Source organism: Cupressus sempervirens, chromosome 1 (genome assembly GCF_028749045.1).
Source record: "Cupressus sempervirens isolate cs-2001-9-10 chromosome 1, ASM2874904v1, whole genome shotgun sequence".
NCBI classification, from domain to species: Eukaryota; Viridiplantae; Streptophyta; class Pinopsida; order Cupressales; family Cupressaceae; genus Cupressus; species Cupressus sempervirens.
In genome coordinates this window covers 764374078-764396028 of record NC_143118.1, presented here as the reverse complement: position 1 = coordinate 764396028, position 21951 = coordinate 764374078, and the positions used below count along the sequence as shown (strand labels likewise).

General features: G+C 35.6%; 1 protein-coding gene across 3 annotated transcripts in view; it reads right to left on the bottom strand.

Moving 5' to 3' along the window:
• Positions 1-4364: 4364 nt before the first annotated feature.
• Positions 4365-21951, bottom strand: part of LOC149580137 (putative 4-hydroxy-4-methyl-2-oxoglutarate aldolase 2) — a 74842-nt gene continuing 57255 nt past the window's right edge. For 2 of the 3 annotated variants that reach the window (XM_089789706.1, XM_089789715.1), the window contains exon 2: positions 4365-5062. In XM_089789706.1, the coding sequence (XP_089645832.1) occupies positions 4541-5041 (501 nt within the window). In that variant the 5' untranslated portion in view covers positions 5042-5062 and the 3' untranslated portion in view covers positions 4365-4540. Of the gene's footprint in view, positions 5156-21951 lie in introns of all 3 variants that reach the window. The other variant, XM_089789710.1, reaches the window with a different exon arrangement.

The window sequence follows — 21951 nt, the reverse complement described above, 5'->3', positions numbered from 1 at the left end:
AGAAAGCCTTGATCAAACATCTATTTATGAATCAATCTTGAAAATGATATAATATTATGTGAAGGAAAGTAAATATGAAGGAAAATATTAGATCTACATTTCCAATAACTTCATCAATGAAAATTGAGATTGTAAATATTCATGAAGATGCTTTAATTTTATTTCTTGACCTTGGAATGTATAAGGGAATCAAGGATGCCTTTGCAAATGCATGGATATATAAATTCCACTCCTATCTTCAATGTTCTTATGCTTGACTAAACAGTTTTTATGGAGGAAAGATTTATAAGAATAGACAAAGGATTTTATTTATTGCTTGATAAACCCTCTAATTAACCATAATGGGAGACATGTTTTCTATAATGGAGAAGATTTCCTTTAAAATGCCTTGAAAGCTTGAACTTGCTTGATTGCTTGGTTTCTTCATAGTTCTCAATAATAGATGGATGCAAAAATGAAGAGAGATGGGGTATTTATATAATTCATGACTTGTCTTGGGATTCAAAATTAAGCTATGCCAACCATGGGATCTAGTTTCCTATTGAAATATCGCAATAGGGTTCTAGTTCAAATTCAAGTCCAGTCCTTGGGGAACAAAATGCCCTAGGATTTTTTTCATAGAAGCATGGCAATCCCTTTGTTAGGCTCACACCTAAAAGATGGAAACTTGGGAAGTTTTACAAGAGTAGAGCAAGGTGATCTTTGAAGTTCAAAAACTCCTGGATTTTATAATTCAGCTCTTCATGGGTGGTGTTTGAGAAAAAATAAAATAGAAACCTTAATAAAAAAAACCTAAGATAAACGGAGGGGAAGTGTTAGGTCAAAGATTTATTGGACGCACTAATAATTTTTTTGATTTTTTTGTAGGGTTTTGACCTTTCTTGTTAGAGTTTTATGCTCTTATTGGATCAAGAAATGGTGAAAACATTCCCTTCATTATTGGAAGGAGAATGAGGAGCCAAAGTGGTTGGACATAGGGATCACTCATTCATATATAATTATGGGAAGAATGTGCAAGGGTTTGAATTAAGGCACGAAAAAGTGAAAACCTTCCCATCCAAGGACATGATACTCAACACTATTTCATGCTAGACAAAAAAAAGTTCAAATAAGGGTCGAAAGAAAAGGCCTCACTTCCTAAAGATAACCTTCTTGAGGAGAAAGTTGAAGACAAATAAACAAGATGAAATCTATAAAGATTCAACACATGACACATTGATTAACAAAAAGGAAAATGATACCATTGCATAGTTCCGATGATTTTTTCAAGAAAACATGCCAAGGTGAGAGAGGATGCCACAAAAAATAAATGTTACAATGTGTGCCCCTAGTCAATAGACCATATAGTCCTATTCTAAGATAAGTAAAACTCTATGAATAATACGAAATATTTTCTCTCCTATAGAACAAAAATCCAATATTTCCAACCTTTATAATTTCAAAAGTCATTATGGAAGTATAGATAAACCCTCAATTGACATGACCATATAATGAAACTTATAAATTTGTTTCATTTGACTGTGATTCCAAAGAATCAGACATTAATTTCTTTAGTGTATGTATTGTAGGAAAATGTATCTCTAATTGGTTATTCACAACATGCCTTGAAATTATGTTTGAAAGAAAAACCATGGTGGTTTGATCAAGTGTACCATTATTACATGAGCTGATCCAAACAATGTTAAGGAAAAAGTTGTCTATAATGTTGTTGGTCATGGGAGTATTTACATGGAATATTATTCCCCAAATATGCATTGGTGGACCCCTTTCAAGCATAAGTTTTTGGAGGAACACATGAAAACTTTATGGGAATTGGAGAGAAGACAGCCTTTGTAGAGTGGTTATAAACTTATATAGACCAATATGTATTAGCCTTTGTCAAAACATAAATTTGTTTGTGTCCCACACAACCACTAAGCTAAGGGGAAAACATAGGGGGTGTTAGAGGCTAATAGTGTAGGAGTCTACATAAAATAGATTCCTAGAGATTATTTACCTAGGAATAAGTATCAAAATTTAAATGAAAAGGTAGGAAGATATGATATATGCTAGATCAAGGGGAGATAGGTAGGTCGATCAAGCATAACGAACATGGAATCTTGAAATTGACAAAATGTGGCTTAACAAAGCATCCAAATATGGTTGTTGACTTTGTAGGATGGTTCATTTAGCCTCCCATTTAGCAAGATTATGAAACAACCTCTCATGATAAAGTAGATAAATGCATTGGAAAATTCCATCAAGGTTAAGGAGACAAGGAAACACCAAGCTCTCAAGTGACTGATTAGGTCCTCATGAAATTTAGAACAAAGATAAATGAGGAAACGCTTAGAGATAAAGAAAAATATGACCATCTAGCCTAGTAAGGTATTGCCTTTCTATTGATCATGAAAAGGGAAAGCATTGTTGTGAAAGATGAATTTCATAGTCTAGAAAAGGATAAAAAACTAATCAACCCATCAAAACATAGGGATAAGTTCTTATTAAAGCTTGTCTCTATTAAGGCATCCAAAAAAGTTGTCAATCTAAGGACCAAATAAACTAAGGATCATACTTAGGAACCATTGAATAATGCATAGATCAAGATAATATAAAGTGAACACAACAAAAATCATCATCTCCTTAGCCATCGATATAAGAGATTTCAATATGTGTGTATATAAAATATAAATCAAGGAGCAAAGTGTATGCCTTCATGTTAAAGAAACTATAAATTTCTTAACAAAATAAATGGTTTTAGCAAAGAATACATGCACCCACAAGAGACATTTTAATTTTGATATGATCCCAAGCAAGACAAAACCAAGGGAAATGAAATACATGATAAAAGAGATTAAAAAGTAGATCTACGAACTCTAGGGCCTGTATGATAAGATGATAACTCATGGATATCAAGAGTATATTAAAATAAAGTATCACCATCCCTTAAAGTGCAATGGAAGGAGGTCACATAAAAGGCATAAAGAAGAGTCTTTTTGGGACAACATTGTGCTATCATTTTGCATCATCATCAATCAAATAAAGCAAAGGAACATTTACATATAATAACACGTGCATGATATAACATGTATATGACACATATGATGAATAGTATAGCAATTGTGTGATTAAATACTCAATAATTACACTTTAATGAAGCTTACTTAGGGTAATACATTTGCATATTAGTTTTCATGTAGAAATATAGGAGTTGGCATTTCATTTTAGCACATGGTGGTAGAGAAATCCACTTAAGGTGAAGTTAGCTGCTATCTCATATGTCTTTATGTGTAACATCCACCTTTAGTGATCCTATCACATTATTATCTTCTTATTTTTGGAAATTTTGCACATGCTTTATTTGACAATGCAAGATGATTCACCATTAGTTGACATGTTGATTACACCTAGTACATGATTGATAGGTTATCTTTTGCATATCTTCTAGTTATCATGTATAGCCTATATATTTATGAATTTCTACATTGTATTTGAATAAGCTATTGAGCATTGTATTATTGATCAGTATTGAATCAATTAGTTGATCATATCATTTAGTCTATCTCTCTTGTACTATCAATCAAGCATCTAGATCTTGGAATTTCATTTGTTGCCTTGGGAAAATTCTTATTTGATATGAAAGTAATTTCAAATTTTTGATATGGTACTAGATTTATAGAAGGTTTCATTGTGTAGCCATTGGAGAGTCATTTTTTATTAGTCACTTTTGCTTTAACTTTTGGAGGGCCATGATTCAAATACGAGATAAGTAGCTTTGGAGTGTCTTGAGAGGGATTCAGCCTCATTATTACCACATCTAAAATAGGCATGCTATCAACCATTAAGATGCTTTCATATTCATCACAAAAAAAATGTGTCAAAAACCAGTTGATTCCTATGTTTTCTTCTCAAATCCACATTGCATTCAAAAATTCATTGTACAGTGCTTAAACTAGTGTAGACTCCCTTCACAATATTTTAAGTGGAATTTGTTTTTCTACAAATAAGCTAGAATTATAGCAGAAAGTAATACAAAAAGAAAATGTAGTCTGCCTTTTTGTAAGGGTAACATTGAACCTTAAGCCTTTTGTGATGTGAACGAGTCCAAATCTTTCTTGCATTCTTAAACACATGCTCTCTATGTTAAGAGTCGCCTTATTATTGAGTGATGATTTTAACTTAAGTTGCTCCCTCTACACACAGTTTCTTTTTAAAAAAGCAGTAGATCACAACCCTGTAAACAATATATTTACATGGTAAATCCATTACACTGTAATGTTGGTTCTTTGGGGCTGAGAAAAAATGAACTCTTAAAACTATAAACAACATCCAGTCTAAAATGATTTAGGGAGCTTAGATCTCTAACAAAGCTTGATAGATAGTGATTGCAGAAAAAAGTACACAATAAATATAGTGTGCATGAATATAAGGAGATAAACTTCAGTACTGCAATCACAAGCAAGATAATAAGTGCACTGAGATTAATGATGTACTAGATTCTAAGAATCCATAAATTAGGGCAATCAAATCTAATTGAATTGCCCTACCCACTTACAAGTAATTATATGATTAATTCACTCTGTGAAACAAGGATACCATCACTATCTGCATAGCACCACTCCCCTTTGACAATACGAGTGCCACCAATATAAATTGGCACATTTTTTTCACCCACCCCTTTCTTGTTGGCTTTCAGTGGATTTGATGCCAGAGCTCTCACCCCAATGTCACACCTGTTTATTTCATCGACATCTCGTATGCAACCATTCACAATTATTCCAGACCACCCATTGTTTTGCGCTGAAACAACAATATTACCCCCCAATATGGCACATCGGAGACTTCCTCCCCCATCGACGACCAAAACTCTTCCATTACCTCTCTCTTCCAGAATTTCTCGCAGGAGAACATTGTCCTCAAAGACTTTAAGTGTCACTATAGGCCCTGAAAAGGCTCGACGACCACCATATATCTGGAAAGTTGGCAGTAAGACACGGAGATCACCACTTTCCACAAGAGCAGGGTATGTGTCGCAAATCTCAGTAGTTGCTAATACTGCCATGAAAGCTTATTTGTTACCAACCTGCATGTAACATGGAATTTAATATTGCTATTAGTTTAAGTTCATTCAATTTCTGTGAAATGGAGATCAGAGCTGATGTTTGCTGAAATTTTCCTGTACCAGAAATATCACCAAACCAAAACTATAAATGAACAGCTCAAAAGATCTGGTAGCTAGATCAAAAGACAAATAATTTCTGATGAAAAGACCAATACATAAATGCTTTTGAGCCATTGAAATTGAATGAAACAAAGCTAATAATGAATAAACATTCAAAATGTATAAGAAAGATTAAGGTTCATCAATTTTTTAAAGTCAAATAAAAATTGAAGTTCTGGATGTATAATTTATTACTTTAGATCTAAGTTGCCAGTTCAAGTTCAGGTTCGAAGAACCAGTTTGCCCGTACAGAAAAATTTTGAAATAGGGTTTGGGTTTGCTTGTTCAGAAACATGTATAAATTTTATATATATACAAGCCTAGAAGCGTCAATCAAGATTAGAATGTCACATAGTATCATTAAAAAATAACACCATAAACTTGTCATCATAGCATCACAGCAACATCAAAAAACTTATAAGTTCAAGTATCATTGTTTGCACTTTCAACAACTGGAACTTTATACTAAGTTTCAATCATCTAATGGATTATCTAAATCTTCTTCTTCATCATGCCAATGCCAATGGGATCAGTTGAACTTGGCATTAGTTAATCCAAAGACAGTGCCAATGCCAATGGGATTAGCTACACCACTAACATTCTTGCTTTCCAAGTCCTTAAATGTTTATTAATTTTTCACTGTACAGAGAGCTTGTTTGTTTGTAATTAACATACTACTTGAAAAAAAGTTAAAAAGTAGCTTGCAAATCCCTTTACCTATTGAAGATATTGTTTAATGTTTAAAATATAACTTATCACTGTAGAATGCTTGCAATTAACCAGATGGGCATCATTATCAGCAATTGAAAATAAAAATTTCACCGGAAAAAATCTTCAGGGCTAGTTTACTTTGATGTAATCTTGTTTTGTAATAATGTTAAAGATATTATTCAAATTCTGTAATAATTGTTTCCCAACTAAATTGTAGAATGTTCCTCAGTGGAAATGTTCCTAGTTCACACTTGATCTGCCTGGGTCTGCTCTAGTTCGACCTGGGTTTGGCCTGGACGAACTAGCAAGACCCACACCAGGAACTGGTTTGAAACCAACCCTGGCCTGACCATAAAACATTTGAACCCGCTAACATAGCTCTAGATCTCTGCACATGGATCTTTAGCTATAGGGCTCAACTACAAAATTCCAAAACGTTGGTAGTATAACTATATAATCTTGTTGTTCTGTTTCATTCTTGTCATGTCTAGTAAACACGTTACCACATTCGCTCAAGAACCCTAGGGTTCGAAATTCATCTCATTTACAATTCGAATTCAACTTGGAGTTGTCGAAAATTTGGCATCAGTCAGAGAAAATCATTTCAAATTCAGCGAACGAGACCCTGGGCGAATTTGCTGCGACTTTCGACGAATTTTGACAATGTCATGCAAACCCGGATGGAATTCCGACAAATTTGGGTTGAAATATATCAGTTCTAATTCAGACAGTGTATCAGTTGTAATGTTGTAATGTTATAATGACAGTGTTTGGAATTTCGGACAAATTCCAGTCCAAATGTTGAAAACTGAAATCATTTGTATGAAATGTTATAATATCCACACTATAACACTAACATTATAAATATTCCCTACCACCTCCACAGTACCAACCAGTGCTTAAATCATTTGTCTGAAATGCAACGCATGGACTGCACAACAAGCAGAAAACAAAATATCATATACCCTATATCCATATTAAATTATTATCAATAAATGAGGTCAGAAAATGTAAGGAGCTAATGGTAAGGCAACTGTCCAATGTTACCTGGCTATTAATTAAATTAACAAAAAATGATACCATACTATGAAACCTAAGGATGCATTTTGGGCCAAACAAGGGATGTCCCCAGCAAGAGATGTTTCAAGTATGCAGGGTCAGCAATGTCCTAATGCCATTCTCAATATTTTGTCGAATTTGGAGACATGTCAGGGGTATTTATCAAAATCCCAGAGACTAGACTAGCCATACCCCAAAACCCAACAGGTTCTCTAAATTTTCCTCCTTTACAGAAAAATAATTTAATAAAGGGAGTGAGGGGGCACATCCCTTTACATAAAATCTAAACCTTGAAAAAATATTATATTCACATAAAGTTACAGTATTATCTAAACAGGGTTATACACACACAAACATATATATTTTAAAACAAAACTTGTACAGACAAACCCAAATGAATCCAAGCCCAACTGAAAAAAATGGACAAATTTCAAACATGAATCTCGAACCCACATCCGTTCCTGAATCCAAACCAGCAGCTAAGTCTAGTAATGAAACTCGATAAAAAAGGTAAAACAGATTTTGTTCTTTTATCACATTGTTTTTTCCTCAGATAACTATGAGGTTGACCCAATGGTTCCTAGATTGAATGGCATATGATGTGGCAGAGTTAAAAATTCTATCCATGATTAGTCTTGTTCATTTCCCAAGTGATGCTATAAAATTAGGATCATATATGCATTTTCTCGGATGATATCCAGAATTAGGGAGATTCATTGACAGCTTTTGGACCAGCTCGAAGCCACATTGTAATGGATACTATTCTGCGCAGCTGAAGATAAATCCTTTTTTATTTTATTGGATATGCTGCTTAGCAGATGGAGATGACAGTAAATAGTTCAAGAATATTGATTTAGCTTGAGATATACATTCAAGAGAAAACTATTTTTTGGTGCAAAATATATTTCCTAGCACTTGTCTGTTAATTTATTCTTCCATAACATTTGACCGATATTGATAAATTAGTTTTCTAAGAGATGTAAATACTTTGTGTCTATCACGACAAATCTGCCTTGTGACTCTCAATCTTCCATTCAGAAATTGGGAAATATAGACCAAACTCAAATTTTCAATAATTGATTGCAAGACTCCTTTACATATATTAAAACTATGCTAGTGTTTTCTTGGTGCATATATATCTCCGTGTAAATTTCAGATTAATATTCATCAAATTTATTAGTTGAGAAAATTCATATGTATGATTTTCTGTGCAACTGGCTTTGCTTTGCTGACCAGAATATTGCAGATTCAAGTTCATGACAAGATATTTTTGTCCAACTGCTGAGAATCGCAGTGATCACCCTCTTTTGGACAAGATCGATAGCTGCCTAGTAGGTTTCAAGATTTCTGATCTTGAGAGGGCTGCTCAAACTAAATGTTTCCTGTCGAGATCTTAAATTGGGTGGATGCTTCTCCCAAGAAATTTTAATCGAGTATACTGGTAGCATCTAATTCTCATGCCCTCTCCAGTAAACATAAAAGAAAAGCTACTCTACATTCAAGATTTATACAAAGAATAAAACAAGTCCTAGTTTACAACCTCTGTTGATAGATATTATATAAATCATTTCACCTGCAGATTAAGGAGAAACTTCCAAGTGCATGCCCTTAAATATGGCATGTCTTTCATATATTAAATGGATTTCTTTTTCCTTGCAATGAAGAAGAGAATACAAAAAACATACTGTCTTTCAGAGGAGAAACTACTGTTTTGAGTATTTGACCAGAAGTACCTCATACAAATTTGGCATCAAGAAGAATAGTTTTGAGACAACTTGTGAAGGTGCAAGAGGCATCGAGTGGAATGGTCCTTGAATACCAATGGAGTGTTTGGAAGCAATCTGATTTTGAGAGAGCGCAAAAGGTCAGGTCATTGATCCTAGTCTCTATATGATTATTATTAGGTCCATGTGAATTATGTCTTAAATTCCATTGAGCCTATCATGAGTATGATCAGGTTTATTAATACAGGTTGGCCATTGGGGGAAATCTATGATGGTGACTACTCCTTTGTAGAAAAAATAAAGGTCACAATAACTTAAACAGAGAATGACTACAAAGAAGCATTTGTCTAAGTGTGAAAAAAAATTATTCATCACTCTTAGAACAAAACGGACTGACATGTGCATCTCTTTGCATATGCATTATAGCTGAACCATTACAGCTCACAGATACATTATTTGACAAGAAGAATTGCATCATATAGAGATAGCAAAGCTCCTCATGGATACGAGTTAGCATTCCAAAGAATCTTTTCACATCCAAAAGTTGTGGATTATGCTAGAAAAGAGTTTGGCAAATTCATCTCAAGACAGGTTCATAGTGTTTGAACTCTTTGAGACCAATACAAGGAAGATGCGTATACATGGTCGTGTTGTGAGATTTTCACACCATCACCCCATTGCAAATGAGGGCCCCCTCTTTTAAGTTTTTTCTCGTAGTTGTTAGGTCCGTTAGGGTTTGGCAATTTAGGGCTTTAAAGACTGAGAGGTAACGCAAAAAGCCAAATGTCCAAGTTGTGATTTTAAAGTGGGAACATTAAAATTGAAGTCTATCGGGATCATGTTGTAATGGGTTGAATGTAAAATCCTAGTTGTATGTAAATTTTGGCTAGTCAATTAGTCCAAAATTCAGTGTAAAGGCATATTTCATGCATAAGGGCCTTAAAATCCTTATAAAAATTGATTTTCCACACGTAAAACGGCAAAAATCCTAAGGAAAATCAGTTTTTCTTTATAAATTAATACAAAATCCAGACTATACATGAAGTTCCCTTCATATTTGGCCCAAAATCCGGACTATACATGAATTTCCCTTCATATTTTCGCCAAAATCTGGACTACACATGAATTTCCCAAAAGAAGTTCCAAGTGTTCAAGGTCAAGTGGACTACCATATATTTCCACCACTTTAGAGGATCTTGGCTAGAAAATTTTGCAAGTGTTCAAAAAATCCAGACAAGAGGTGATTTTTCCCCAAGTGTGAGCTTGAAAATTTTCAAGTCTAGAAATTGTCAGGACTAGGGTCTCTTTTCCCTTGGGGGAAGTTTGGAACTCAAAATTTTTCTAAGTCAGGGAAAAATCCAAACGGGTTGTTTTTCCCCGAAGACCAAGAGTAGACTATGCATTTTTTTCTAAGTCTGTCCAGATTAGGGTCGTTTTTCCCTAGGTGGCGAGTATGGAGTCCAAAAATTTTCTAAGTATCAAATTTGTCCTAACTAGGCTGATTTTTCCCTCAAGGAGACTTTGGAAGGGTGGAAATTTTTCTAAGTATTGGAAATGTCTGGACTGGGGTGGATTTTAAATTTTTCAAAGTGTTGATAATGTCCATACTAGGGTGGATATTTCCTCTTGTGATAGCAAAGCAAGATCAAAAAAATTCTATTGATTGATTTTTCCACTTTGCATGGATGAAATTAGAGTGTGGATGTGACCTTCGGATCCATGGATGATGTGTTGGAGAGTGAAATGTGGACTTAAGCATTTTTGGGGGGAATCCATACCTGGGTCGTTTTTCCCTTTTAGGGCCTTTTCTATTATTAAATAAAGCAAATAAAGGGAAATTAATGGAGTAAAGTAAGAAGCCTTTAGAAGGGTATAAAAATTTTATCCTACATTGCTTGTGGGAGGTAAATCAACAAGCTGAACCCCTTTAAAAGGCCATGAACTGAGAGAAGAAATCATAAGGATTTATAAAGGCAAAGGCACGATCCAACATTGGTGATTGGAGTCTAGGTGAGGAAGGAAGGTGGCTGTAAAGTCTGGAGCAAGTGACCAAGGTGAGGCACGATCCAACATTGGTGATTGGAGTCTAGGTGAGGAAGGAAGGTGGCTGTCATTAGAGGGAGGCCCGACTTTCTATAACTCTGAGGTAAGCCATGAATGTGACTGAAAACTGAGAATGATCTCCATGGACGTAATTTTGTGCCAAACTTGAGATTTTCATCCTAACTTCTAAACTAGTCTAGCTATGACTACAGACTTATCGAGAGTGGATTTTGAGACATTGAAGGTCGTTGGAAGGCCAAAGACAAGGATTTTATAGACCAGGTCTGCAAACTACTTGGAAAGGGATTTTTTTTTGAAAAATCTCAGAGATTCGTTATGTGCCCAAACTGCCATGCACTCGTTCTAAATCATTCCCCCATCCTTAGACATCAATCTGGAAGCCATTTGAGGGCCAACTCAGAGGTAGGCAAGCACAGATCTGAAAATTTCCTAAACAGTGGCAATTTTGTCAGAAAATTCATTAAAAATCACCTAAGTACCCAACCTGTCCAAACTTGTTTGCCGAGTCTTCTCCTATCCATTGCCCATCATTTCCAACCATTACTGGACAGTGAAAGCCTGTGGTAAGGCTGCTGTGAAACTCTAATTTTCTATCAAAACAATCTGGGTTTTTTTTTTTTTGTTTGCAATCTAATCCTAACCTTGTTACAGGCTTTTGGTAACATCTTAAGGCACATTCTAAGCCATCTGAAAGTCTGAAACGAAAGTTACAGACCAAATCTGAAGTATCTATGTACACGGGTGATTTTGAAAAAAAAAAAATCCCATAAGTGACCAAATTGAAAGATCATCCTAAGGATCATTACTATGTTAGGGGTTTGTTCTTGTGCAGGAATCACTAACTTTCAATACAAATTGCCACAGTGGATGTATGTTGCAGGTATGTCTCCAGACTTACCATGCCCTGTCCTCGGAAGAATTTCAGAATGATGATGATGAATTTGCTGTTATGTTTGATCTCCAACTTGATTCTTACTCCATAGTGAGATTTTGAGTCATGATCTAAGATAAATTAGGACTGTTATGTGAGCATTTTCAGACATTCCATGGATTGTCTTCAGAAAAACAGAACTTTGCTGAGGTCTGATTCTATTATTCTTAGTGATGGATTATTGTTCCAACTCGTGGATAAGCACAAACTCAGGTTCCAACCTTAATAACAATTACTGTGCATGGATTTTGAGCATGGTTTGGATCAGTTGCAACTTATTTTCAGACTTGTCCTCAGAAAAATTTTAATTAGTTTCGATCATGAACTTGATTTTAATGCTTGGTCATTTTGTTCAATGTTCACCAATGATTCCATGATTATAGAATTTTCTTAATGTGGAACGCTGGGATCGCCATAGGTGGAATTAAAATGAAATTGTAGACTTCTCTTCAGAAGTTTTAAGCAACTACTTCATTGTCATGATTGGATTCCTGTTTGTTTCCAAGGTCTTGTATAAATCTTAGGTCATGATTTGGAGTTAGTTTGATAAGTTAAGGGACTGATTTGAGGATGTTATCATGACTGATTTGAAAATCAGAATTCGTAAGTTTGGCCAAGTATTAAGGATCTTTGGTCTTTTGATATTCTTGCTTGCATTTTGATTCTTGTTTTCCTTGGATTAGTTCGTTAAGACTAAATGTGAAATTAATCGTTTAGTTCATGGATACAATCCAGCACTTTCATGATCTAAACTGAATAGTTTCTTAAGTCTTTAATCCTTACTAACTTTGAGCTTTGTACCAAGAATCATGTTCGGATCAAGAGCAGAGATAGTCACAAAGAAGTGAACAAAAGAGGTTGGAAGACAAGTTCAAGCTCAAGGTGAAGGATAGAAAATGAAAGAGGACTAGTCTAAACGCGATTGAGTTCAAAGGACAACACTTTAAGATGATGCAATTTGAAGCTGGAATAAAGGAAAGAAGATGAAGGATCAAGATGAAGGAATTATCCCAAGACCAAACCTTCATCAAGCAAGGATATAAACAAAGAATTCAAGGATAAAGGTCCCATCCAAGGAGTGATCCTGATGATGATCGAGCCACAAAAGGAAATGGACTTAATATGCCAAGGAAGATGTTAATGTGTTTAGGGGATTGCTCTAGGATTAAATCCGAAGATGAAGAGGACAAAAGAATTCCAAACAATGAAGGTGAAAATACCAAGACTTCAAGCACTGTAAAGTCCATCCATTCAAGAGAAAGGTCCAAGAACGATGAAGAATTCCTAAGGATAAGGTGGTCAATTAAGATAAAAAATTGTATGGAGAAGTTAGAAGTCATAAAGTTATAGCATGGAGGCCTTCATAGTATTGACATGGAGGAACTTTGTAGAATTTTGCTTAAGTTCCTTGATCTTGCTAGAAAGGAGAAGGGAGTCTACATCTTGGATGATGACTTGTATGATGACTAGGCGGCTTCCATGCTTCTTATTGGTCCCCAAGCCTTTGATTTTTTTCATTGGCTCATTTTGTGGTGCTTCATTTCTATTGGCTACTTTTGGTTGCCCTAAATAGGGTTTGTGATTAATTTGGGCCCTTGATTTTATTTTTTTTAAATCAATCTTGGTCATTCATTGTAATTGGAGCTCCTATATAAACCCCACCCCCCTCATTTGTAAAGCAGGACTTGTTGGAGAATTGTTGCTAATATAATACCAAATTTGCTCTAGTTTTCATTGTTGTGTCTTGCATGGTTAATTTTGGTGATCAAGTTTGCATTATTGCATGGTGATCCATATTTCCTCACTTAGCTTAGGATTTCATTTCATGTTGTTTAGTAGTTTAGTTGGATAAAAGAATTATGGATGTTTACTTGTTTGACTCGAATATAAACTAAGCCACTAGCCTCTTGCTGATGGTAGGAGTGCCTTGTGTGGTGAGCTAGTGAAAGTACTTAACTTCAATTGATATCCAATTTTAGTTTGCATCCATTAATGGGATTGAAGAGGGTAGATATTGAATTGAAAACCATTTAAGTATATCCTTAGAAACTTGCACTAGGTGGGTGGATTCACTAATTAAGCTACATCTAGTAGTGTCCAAGTCCATCCACACTTCCTTGCATTCATGGTAGAAGTAGAAATAGAGGTTAGAAGTTTAAGTTAGAGCTGAAGTGGAAAAGTTAAACCATATTTTCATTGCACATTGTGAAGCTAGCTCTAAAGTGCAAACAATTGATGTCCATTGAATAAATAGTGTAAGTCCCCCAAGTGATTACCAACGAATCACATTATTTCACTAAACGAGTATCCACCGTTGAAGGGAACCTTGAAGTCATTTCATGATCTTACTTTGAAAGCTTAGCATGAGAGATGACCTTAAATCAAGAGAGGATTGAATATTTGGTGTTTCACTATGAAACATGAAGTGTTTGATTCTACATGTTGCAGTGGAATAAAACTCGCATCAACAAGTCGTACCTCCATGGACAAATTATTTGTTCCCCCAATATCTTACAATCAAAATTTCATCATAAGTAAGGATATTTTTTATATTATTATTACATACCATTCTTCTGAATTTCTTATTGCTAATTTGTATTGAGTCTCTCCAATTTCAAGAGGTTGCATGTTTCTCTTCAACTAGATGGAATTGGAGTACATATTCACAATAAACATAACTAGTTGGTCGACAAAAAACAAAAGATTTGGTCTATATCCATTCCAACTTATAACTCTTATCACATAAGAAAGATGACTACAAGAAAGGGTCAATGAAGAACTATGATATAACCTATAAGTGTATGTAATATCCCCAGTTTTGGCAAGCTCCAGCAGTGGATTGAGTCAGTTCACTATAGCAACCCTTGTGAGCTGACAGGGTGATTTGGGGGTCTCAGTTGTGGACTTATCATTTTTAGTAAGTCAAATTCAAGTAGTTGCCATATTTGGCAATGCAAGTGGTGCTGTTGGCAATTGGTCATCACCTCCATCAGATGGGGCTATTTATTGTACCGGTTTATATTTATTAATTATTTATTAAAAGTTCATCATTATAAGAGCACTTTCTTATAATAATATTATAAAATAATGTTGTGTTGGTGAAGCTTCTTAACTGAAGTTGCATTTGGGAAACTCTGTGCCAATGAGGGTTATAAATATGAGCTCATTTTTATGGAAAAGCATCAAATTGATTATTTGCTTAGTTACCCAATTCTCCCCTTGGGCTTTCAAACCAAGCGAATTTTGAACCAGTTCTTGGTTCTGGTCCCAGTTCCCTTTTGGGTTCCATTTGGGTTTTAACCCAAGAAGGTTGGTTCCTCCAAGTCAAACTTAGGTCAAACCAAGGCAAACCCAAGTAGACCAAGTGTGAACCAAGTACAGTACCATTCTGAGCAATCTATAATTTAGTGCAGAAAACAATTATTACAAAATTTGAATAAAGATTTTTAACATTACAAACAAAATATGTTGCAGTTCAGATATTTATTACATCAAATTAAACTAGCCCTCAAGATTTCTTCCAATGAAATTTTTATATCCAATTGCAGATTGATGGCTTCTAATTTGACAGAATTGCAACAACCTTTTACAATGTCAGAAAACTTAGGAATTAGCTAAAAACCATTATGGGCATTTTGAGCAGCAAAATAAAAGGACCAACTAACAAGACCTTGATGTCTTCTCCACTTTGAATTCTGCAAGATTCAGGCGGGTTTACCTAAGAATTCATTCTTATTCACTTAGTATTCAGACTCTCAACATGAACTTCAAAAATTACAGATGGTTTAGCCTTCTTTCTTCTAATTCAATGGTGACAAAGATATGATAACTAGCTATTTTATCAAACCTTAAACTCCATAAATCAAGTATAGGCTAATATTTTAAACTTCAACAATAGAATATTAAATGATTAATTAGTATGAATTTCTGCATCATGTAAAGCATCCCAACTAAATCAACTTCTAAAGATGGCCAATGCCTTATCTATTGGGCTATAACTCACAGGAATTATACACCTATTTCTAGATCTTATCTTCACACTTTGCGAAAAGATTGTCAGTATTCATTTCCAGATCTCATACTTATCGTATCTTCAAATAAAAACCATAAGGTTCTTCCAATTCACAGTAAGCATTTACATAACTCATTAGATTATTAGCAAAAGTAAATAGAAATATAATTCAAAATGAATCACAATTGAAACTTAATAAACTTTGCTATTAGATTTCAGAGAACAGAATGGAAATAAGAGAAGAGACAAGATTTGGGATGAAAAATTAGCTCTTTGCATTTGTATTAACTTCTTTGAAATTGTATATAATTCAGTGCTTATCCCTATCAGAAAATAACACAAATAGACCAGCAACTATTAACTTTCCTATTCAATTCTGGAATGGAATTGCAATATTCATTGACCAACTCAGAAATTACAAACTTAGTGTAGCCAAAAGAAACTCAAAGCTTCCTCTAGCCTTTGAAACTCACTTATATAGTGAGTTGCAACAAGGTTCAGATCTAGAGGGAAAAGGATAGTTGTCCTTGGAACAAAAGAATTACATAAAAGACAAAAATGTCACTTTCAAATGCTGCATGAGAAGAACCAAAATACTTGTGACCTTTTGTTTGATAATAGAATAACCCCTTCATTAGTTGCTTTGTGGTGGGGCCAATTCTATTTTGGCAGTTTCTTGTTCCCCCTATACCTGATGATTGATCTTTTTCTTCCTGTTTCTCCTCAGGTTGTGGGACCACTTTCTCTTCCTCTACTGTGCTTGGCTCTGACACTTGAATGTCTATAGTAGTTTGCTGATCTTCTTCTTTATCATCTATTTGGGCAGCCTTGTCAACTGACTGCAATTCCTTTGTAATTGTTGCCTTGTCTACGAACCTTTCTTCAGATGCCACCTATAGCAATTGTGAGGCTGAAGAATAATCTGCCATCCACTTATTGAAAATTGTGTCATCTGGCCAATTGAAGTTCAGGATCTCTTTTCCCAACTTCTTTTTTTAATCAAAATCCTTTTGGAAAGAATCAAACAATAATTGTACTTCAACTATTTCTTCAACTATTCTTGCAAACCATATATAGTTCTCCTTATTTACCACATTATTCAATCTGACACTCATTAATTTCTTTAGTTCATTGTCCCACTTCTCCTTACCTTTTATACCACCTAAGCCTTTTAATACATGGGGGAAAAGATCAGAATTTTTACTAAGATATCTTGAGAAGCAGATTCTCAATTTCCTTTGTAGCACATCTCTTTTTTGATCAAAATTTAGCAGGTCCCATGCTTGATCATAAGTCTTCTCGATCTTATCATCAGATTTGTGAATGATAGAGAAAAATAAAGCATTGATATCATCTTCCCTGCTGATCCATTTATTCAAAATTTCCCTCAAGGTAGCTTCATTGCTATCCAATTATTTCCATACATCTACCAACCTTGACAACTCGAAATAGTAAAGGGGCCAATTAATTCTATCCACCAAAAACAAGATAGTATCTCTTATCCTATCTTCATGTTGTATACCCAATTCTACATGTAATGCCCAAAGCTTTGTCTTTTCCTCATCTAATTCCTCTACAGTGTAAACATCTTGATGCTAAGGTGTATCTAGGATCTCAATTATAGGTCCAGTGGGAAGGAGAGGGAGCAGCAGAGGAAGCAATTAAAGGCTAGCTAGGTTCTTCTCCCACCTTTCTTTTTCCTTGTTGCTTCTGTAAGTTTGAAATTATTTTTTCCATTTCATTTATTCTTCTTCCCCTCTCATCATATGCCTCTAGCACCTTTTCAAATTTTGCATTCATCTTAAGAAATTTCTGTCTTTTGCAGCTACCTCCACACCAAAATCAGCCACCTCTTTATTCATCTAAGCAACTTGCTCACTGTCCACTTCTCCAACCTTGTACACCACCAAGCTTCCTATGTGTTCAACATCTGAGAGTTCTTGGACTCTTGCCTTATCTCTCTTCTATATAGACCATATGACTAAGGCCTTGTGATCATCACCATACTTTACCCCTTTATGGGCTTCCTTGACCTCTTCTTCATTTCTGAATTTTGTTTCCTTCTCTTTTCTCACTGCATCAAAAATCATTGCATGAGCAATGTCTCATTCCAAAAGTATGAGCACTCCTGAATCCTTCAGTAGTTGCCTCCCCCATGAAGGGGCTATCTGACTAAACTCGTGCATTGGATTAGTCTTTATTTCCTCTTCTATATCAGAGTCTTGTCTGTTAGGTTGCTCTGTTTTTACACTTGGCCTCAAAACTTTCTATGTTACTCCTCCACAAAAACTAGATGAAGGCCCTAGATTTTACAAAATTGTCATCATCCAAGAATTTTCTAGCAACCTGCTCTACAACAGGATCAATTGTTTCCCTTTGAAATCTTCAACAGTAAGGGCCAAGAGTGACATTGGAGGTTCTTCAGGTATTCCCTCCTCTACTTCTGATGTAGTTATCAAAATGTCATCAAGCCCCCCTATTTGTTTCAATTGCTCCTTTAAGTAGTCTTCACTATCAAAGTGGACAGGGGTTTAGGATGGGGAATATTCTTCAGCCTTAGATGAAGATCCTTGCTCCAATTATCAAAATGTCATCAGGCTCCCCTATTTGTTTCAATTGCTCCTTTAAGTAGTCTTCACCGTCAAGTGGATAGGGGTTTAGGATGGGGAATATTCTTCAGCCTTAGATGAAGATCCTTGCTCCAATTATCAAAATGTCATCAGGCTCCCCTATTTGTTTCAATTGCTCCTTTAAGTAGTCTTCACCGTCAAGTGGATAGGGGTTTAGGATGGGGAATATTCTTCAGCGTTAGATGAAGATCCTTGCTCCAATTTTAGCCTTTTTGCAACTGGTGTCGAGGGTGGGCTCTCTGAATGTTGTCTTTTGTATAAAGGTATAGGTTGTACCCCACATTTCTGGCAACTACATACCCTACTCTCCTCTGTAGGGTGTACTGCCCTAGGCTTATTACTACTTTATTAGCCATTCTCTTCTCTACCTCCCTAGCTTGATTTGGGTATGCTTTTATTAGTATCTCTTTCTTCTCATATAAAGTTTGCATGATCCCAACAACATGAACTATTAGTTTATTTATCTTATCTCCCTAGTATTTAATATCAGCTAAGGGGTCATACTTCCTATCTAGGGCATTTACAAATTCCAAAACCCTACTGTATACTTTTCATTTTTCTTTCTTCACTTCTTGCTCTTGTAAAGAAAACTCATTCCTAATAATATCTTCAGGAAAGTAAACTACTTGTTCATATGACTTGGCTTTAGTTCTTTCTTTGAACATGCCATAAAAACCTTTTGAATCAATAAAACGAGAATGGGACTGTGTCATTTGATATTTATCTAGGAACTTACCTAAGTGTCTCCATCCTCCCTTAGTGAGCACAAAACTGTAGATGACTATAAGGTTTGGAAAGATCGTTCCCCTAGATCTCCCCAGCAACTCGCTCTCATCAAGTCCACCTACCTACCATAAGAATTCAGAAATTCCTACCTTTAAGAGCACCTGGTATGGCAGGACATGAGGTTTCCCTTGGAAACCATAAATACAGTTGAAATAGAGTAAGGGATAATATCTCCTCAAACTTTCAAACCCTTAGCATGATCTTTAGGTCTGATCATCTCTAATAAGGGTTGGGGAATCCTAGGGTTGTCTCTAGTTAAAAAAATCCTCGTCTTTGAGGCAAAATACCTGTCAAAATGGACAAAACTGGCATCTGTGACCTCCCATGTCATGTCTACACTCCAGAGCTGAACTCGTAGCTTCTCCCCATCCTTCTCTAACTCTACTTCCATATCCTTTGCAAAGACAAAAATTCCCTTGTACGGGCACATGTACATCAAAATTGAATACCAGCAAAAGGGCTTATCAACCTTACCCTTGCTAATGCCAATTGGCCAATTATGAATCTCCTTAGCTAGGTAAGATGCAAAATCAAAAATAGAACTCATACCATACTGCAAAGTTTGAGCAATCATAAAAACTAAAGACCCTTGGATGTGATCTTGCTCGTCCATGCCAAAGATTTTGCAAGGGGAAATATAAAGGGACTATGCCCTAGGATTGAAGTACTTCTTTAGTAAGGCCTCTAGTGTATGAGTACCAGTGAAAGATGCCCTACATTTACAAAGTGTTCTTGCAATGGTCCTCCCCGAAGGTATACTCTTTGAGCATCATACCTTGATTGCAAATCTTCCAAGTCAATCTGTTCATGCAATGCGTGGTTAGGGTTCAGCATGAAGACTTCTCTGATCACCCCAGTTGTTACCTTGAAAAGGTTATCTCCAATGTGGTTCTTCACAACCCTCAGCACAAGATCATATCTTTTTGCCAACATTGTCAGTAAGTCATCATCCATAAAAACACTAGGGGCAACCAGCTTACCAATATCAAATTCCCATACATTACTCTGCGGGGTATCATGTTTCCTCTACGAAAACCATTTTCTGAATAACTCCAAACTGCCTATTGATGTCTCTACATCTCTCAACCAATTTCCTTTGTCATAAAAACCTTGACCAATTATCAATCTAGGGTTCTTGGGAACCAACTCCTTTCCTTGGGCTATTTCGTTGGTAGAGAGGGGCAATTGTTCAAGGAAATCGTCATGTACATTCCTATGTTGATAATCCATCTTTCCAAAAAAATCTCTTCGTGGAGGCATTTTTATCAATTCAGTAAATTTTGAAAATAGGAACTGTTCAAACAACAAAAGTTTAGGCACTTATTCACAAACTTTTTGATCTCGGCAAGATAATTTGTTTGTAACAATTCACTGCATGAAAACCCACAATCCAAGCTCTGCTTTATTAAGCTTCAAATCTCTTTCGCTTTGTAACAAGTTATGGAGTAAATTACAAACTTTATGCAGAATTCTTTCGCACGAGGTTGCCCTGAAACACCATTAATGCTCCAATAGTCAAATTGTGCATGTTACACTATAAATTTGAAAACTGGCAATTGATCTGGGCAGAATCTAACGGCTGTGATTTAAACTTTGAAATTGCATCACCTTTTACCTAGTGGGACATGAATGGTTAAGAGTTTTGTCTGCTGCTCTATTCAAAATTTGGCCCACACGAACACGTGGTGAATTCTCGCATTCTCGCTTTAGGTAAACTTCAAACATCTTTATTTTGCAAGGATGTGACAGCCATTGATCATAGCTTGATCTAACGGTTGGGAGAAATTATTAGTCTTTGTCATACTTAGTACATAGAGCGAATCAAAGCATGCCACCTGGAAATCTACACTGATATCATCGTTTTGCTACTCACAACACAAGCTGGTCCTACAAATTCCATGTGTCGAGTTCTCGCTTTCTCACTTTGGTTAAACACTTTGCACTTTGCCTTTGCAAGAATACGACCACCAATGATCTTCATCAGAATCTATGACTGAAAAGATGCTCGTTCTTCAGCCCTCTTGAAAGTAATATGGGCCCATAGGGACACTTGTCAATTTCTCATATTGTCACACTTTTTAAACTACTTGCATCTTCATTATGCGAGAATACGAGGACCATCGATCTGCCTTTTGATCAACGATTGGGAAAATCTACCTTGTTCCATGCTTTGGGGACCCACAAGGACACACATCAAAATCTCGCATTCTTGCTTTCTTTAAACACAGAGCATCTTGATTTTGCGAGGATGCGACATCTGTTGATTTTGGCAAAGATCGTAGGGTTGTTATTAAAGAACTGATTTCTGCATCTCCTTAGGTCCCACAGGACAAGTGTCACTCTCGCTTTGGTTCAAAGCTTTGCATCTTCAAACCATGAGAATGCGCCATCCGTAGATCTTCTAAGAGATCAACGGTTACAATAATAACTCACCAGGAGGGTTGCAAATAGGAAACTTGGGGGATAGGCTAACCACAACGCAACCATGGGTTAAAAACAGAGTCACAAGCTTGGGTAAAAACATAATTTCGTGAAAAGTTACAAAAATAACAAAGAAAACCTTATAGAATAAACTTAGAAAGGTAAAAGGGTTTTTCAAAATATTTTACATTAGTAACTAGGTTTTTATTTTAAACTCCCACCCTGATCAAAGGTGTTATTGTTAAAATTTTTTAAATACCTAAAGGAAATTATGAGACAATAGGGCACAAAAATTTGGGTTTTTCCAAGGCACGATTGAACATGAGAATTGCAAACTCTAATTGCTTAGATGGGAAACATTGGATTTTAGCAACGAATTTTGGGGATCTCAACAAGGTGAAAAACCAGGGCAA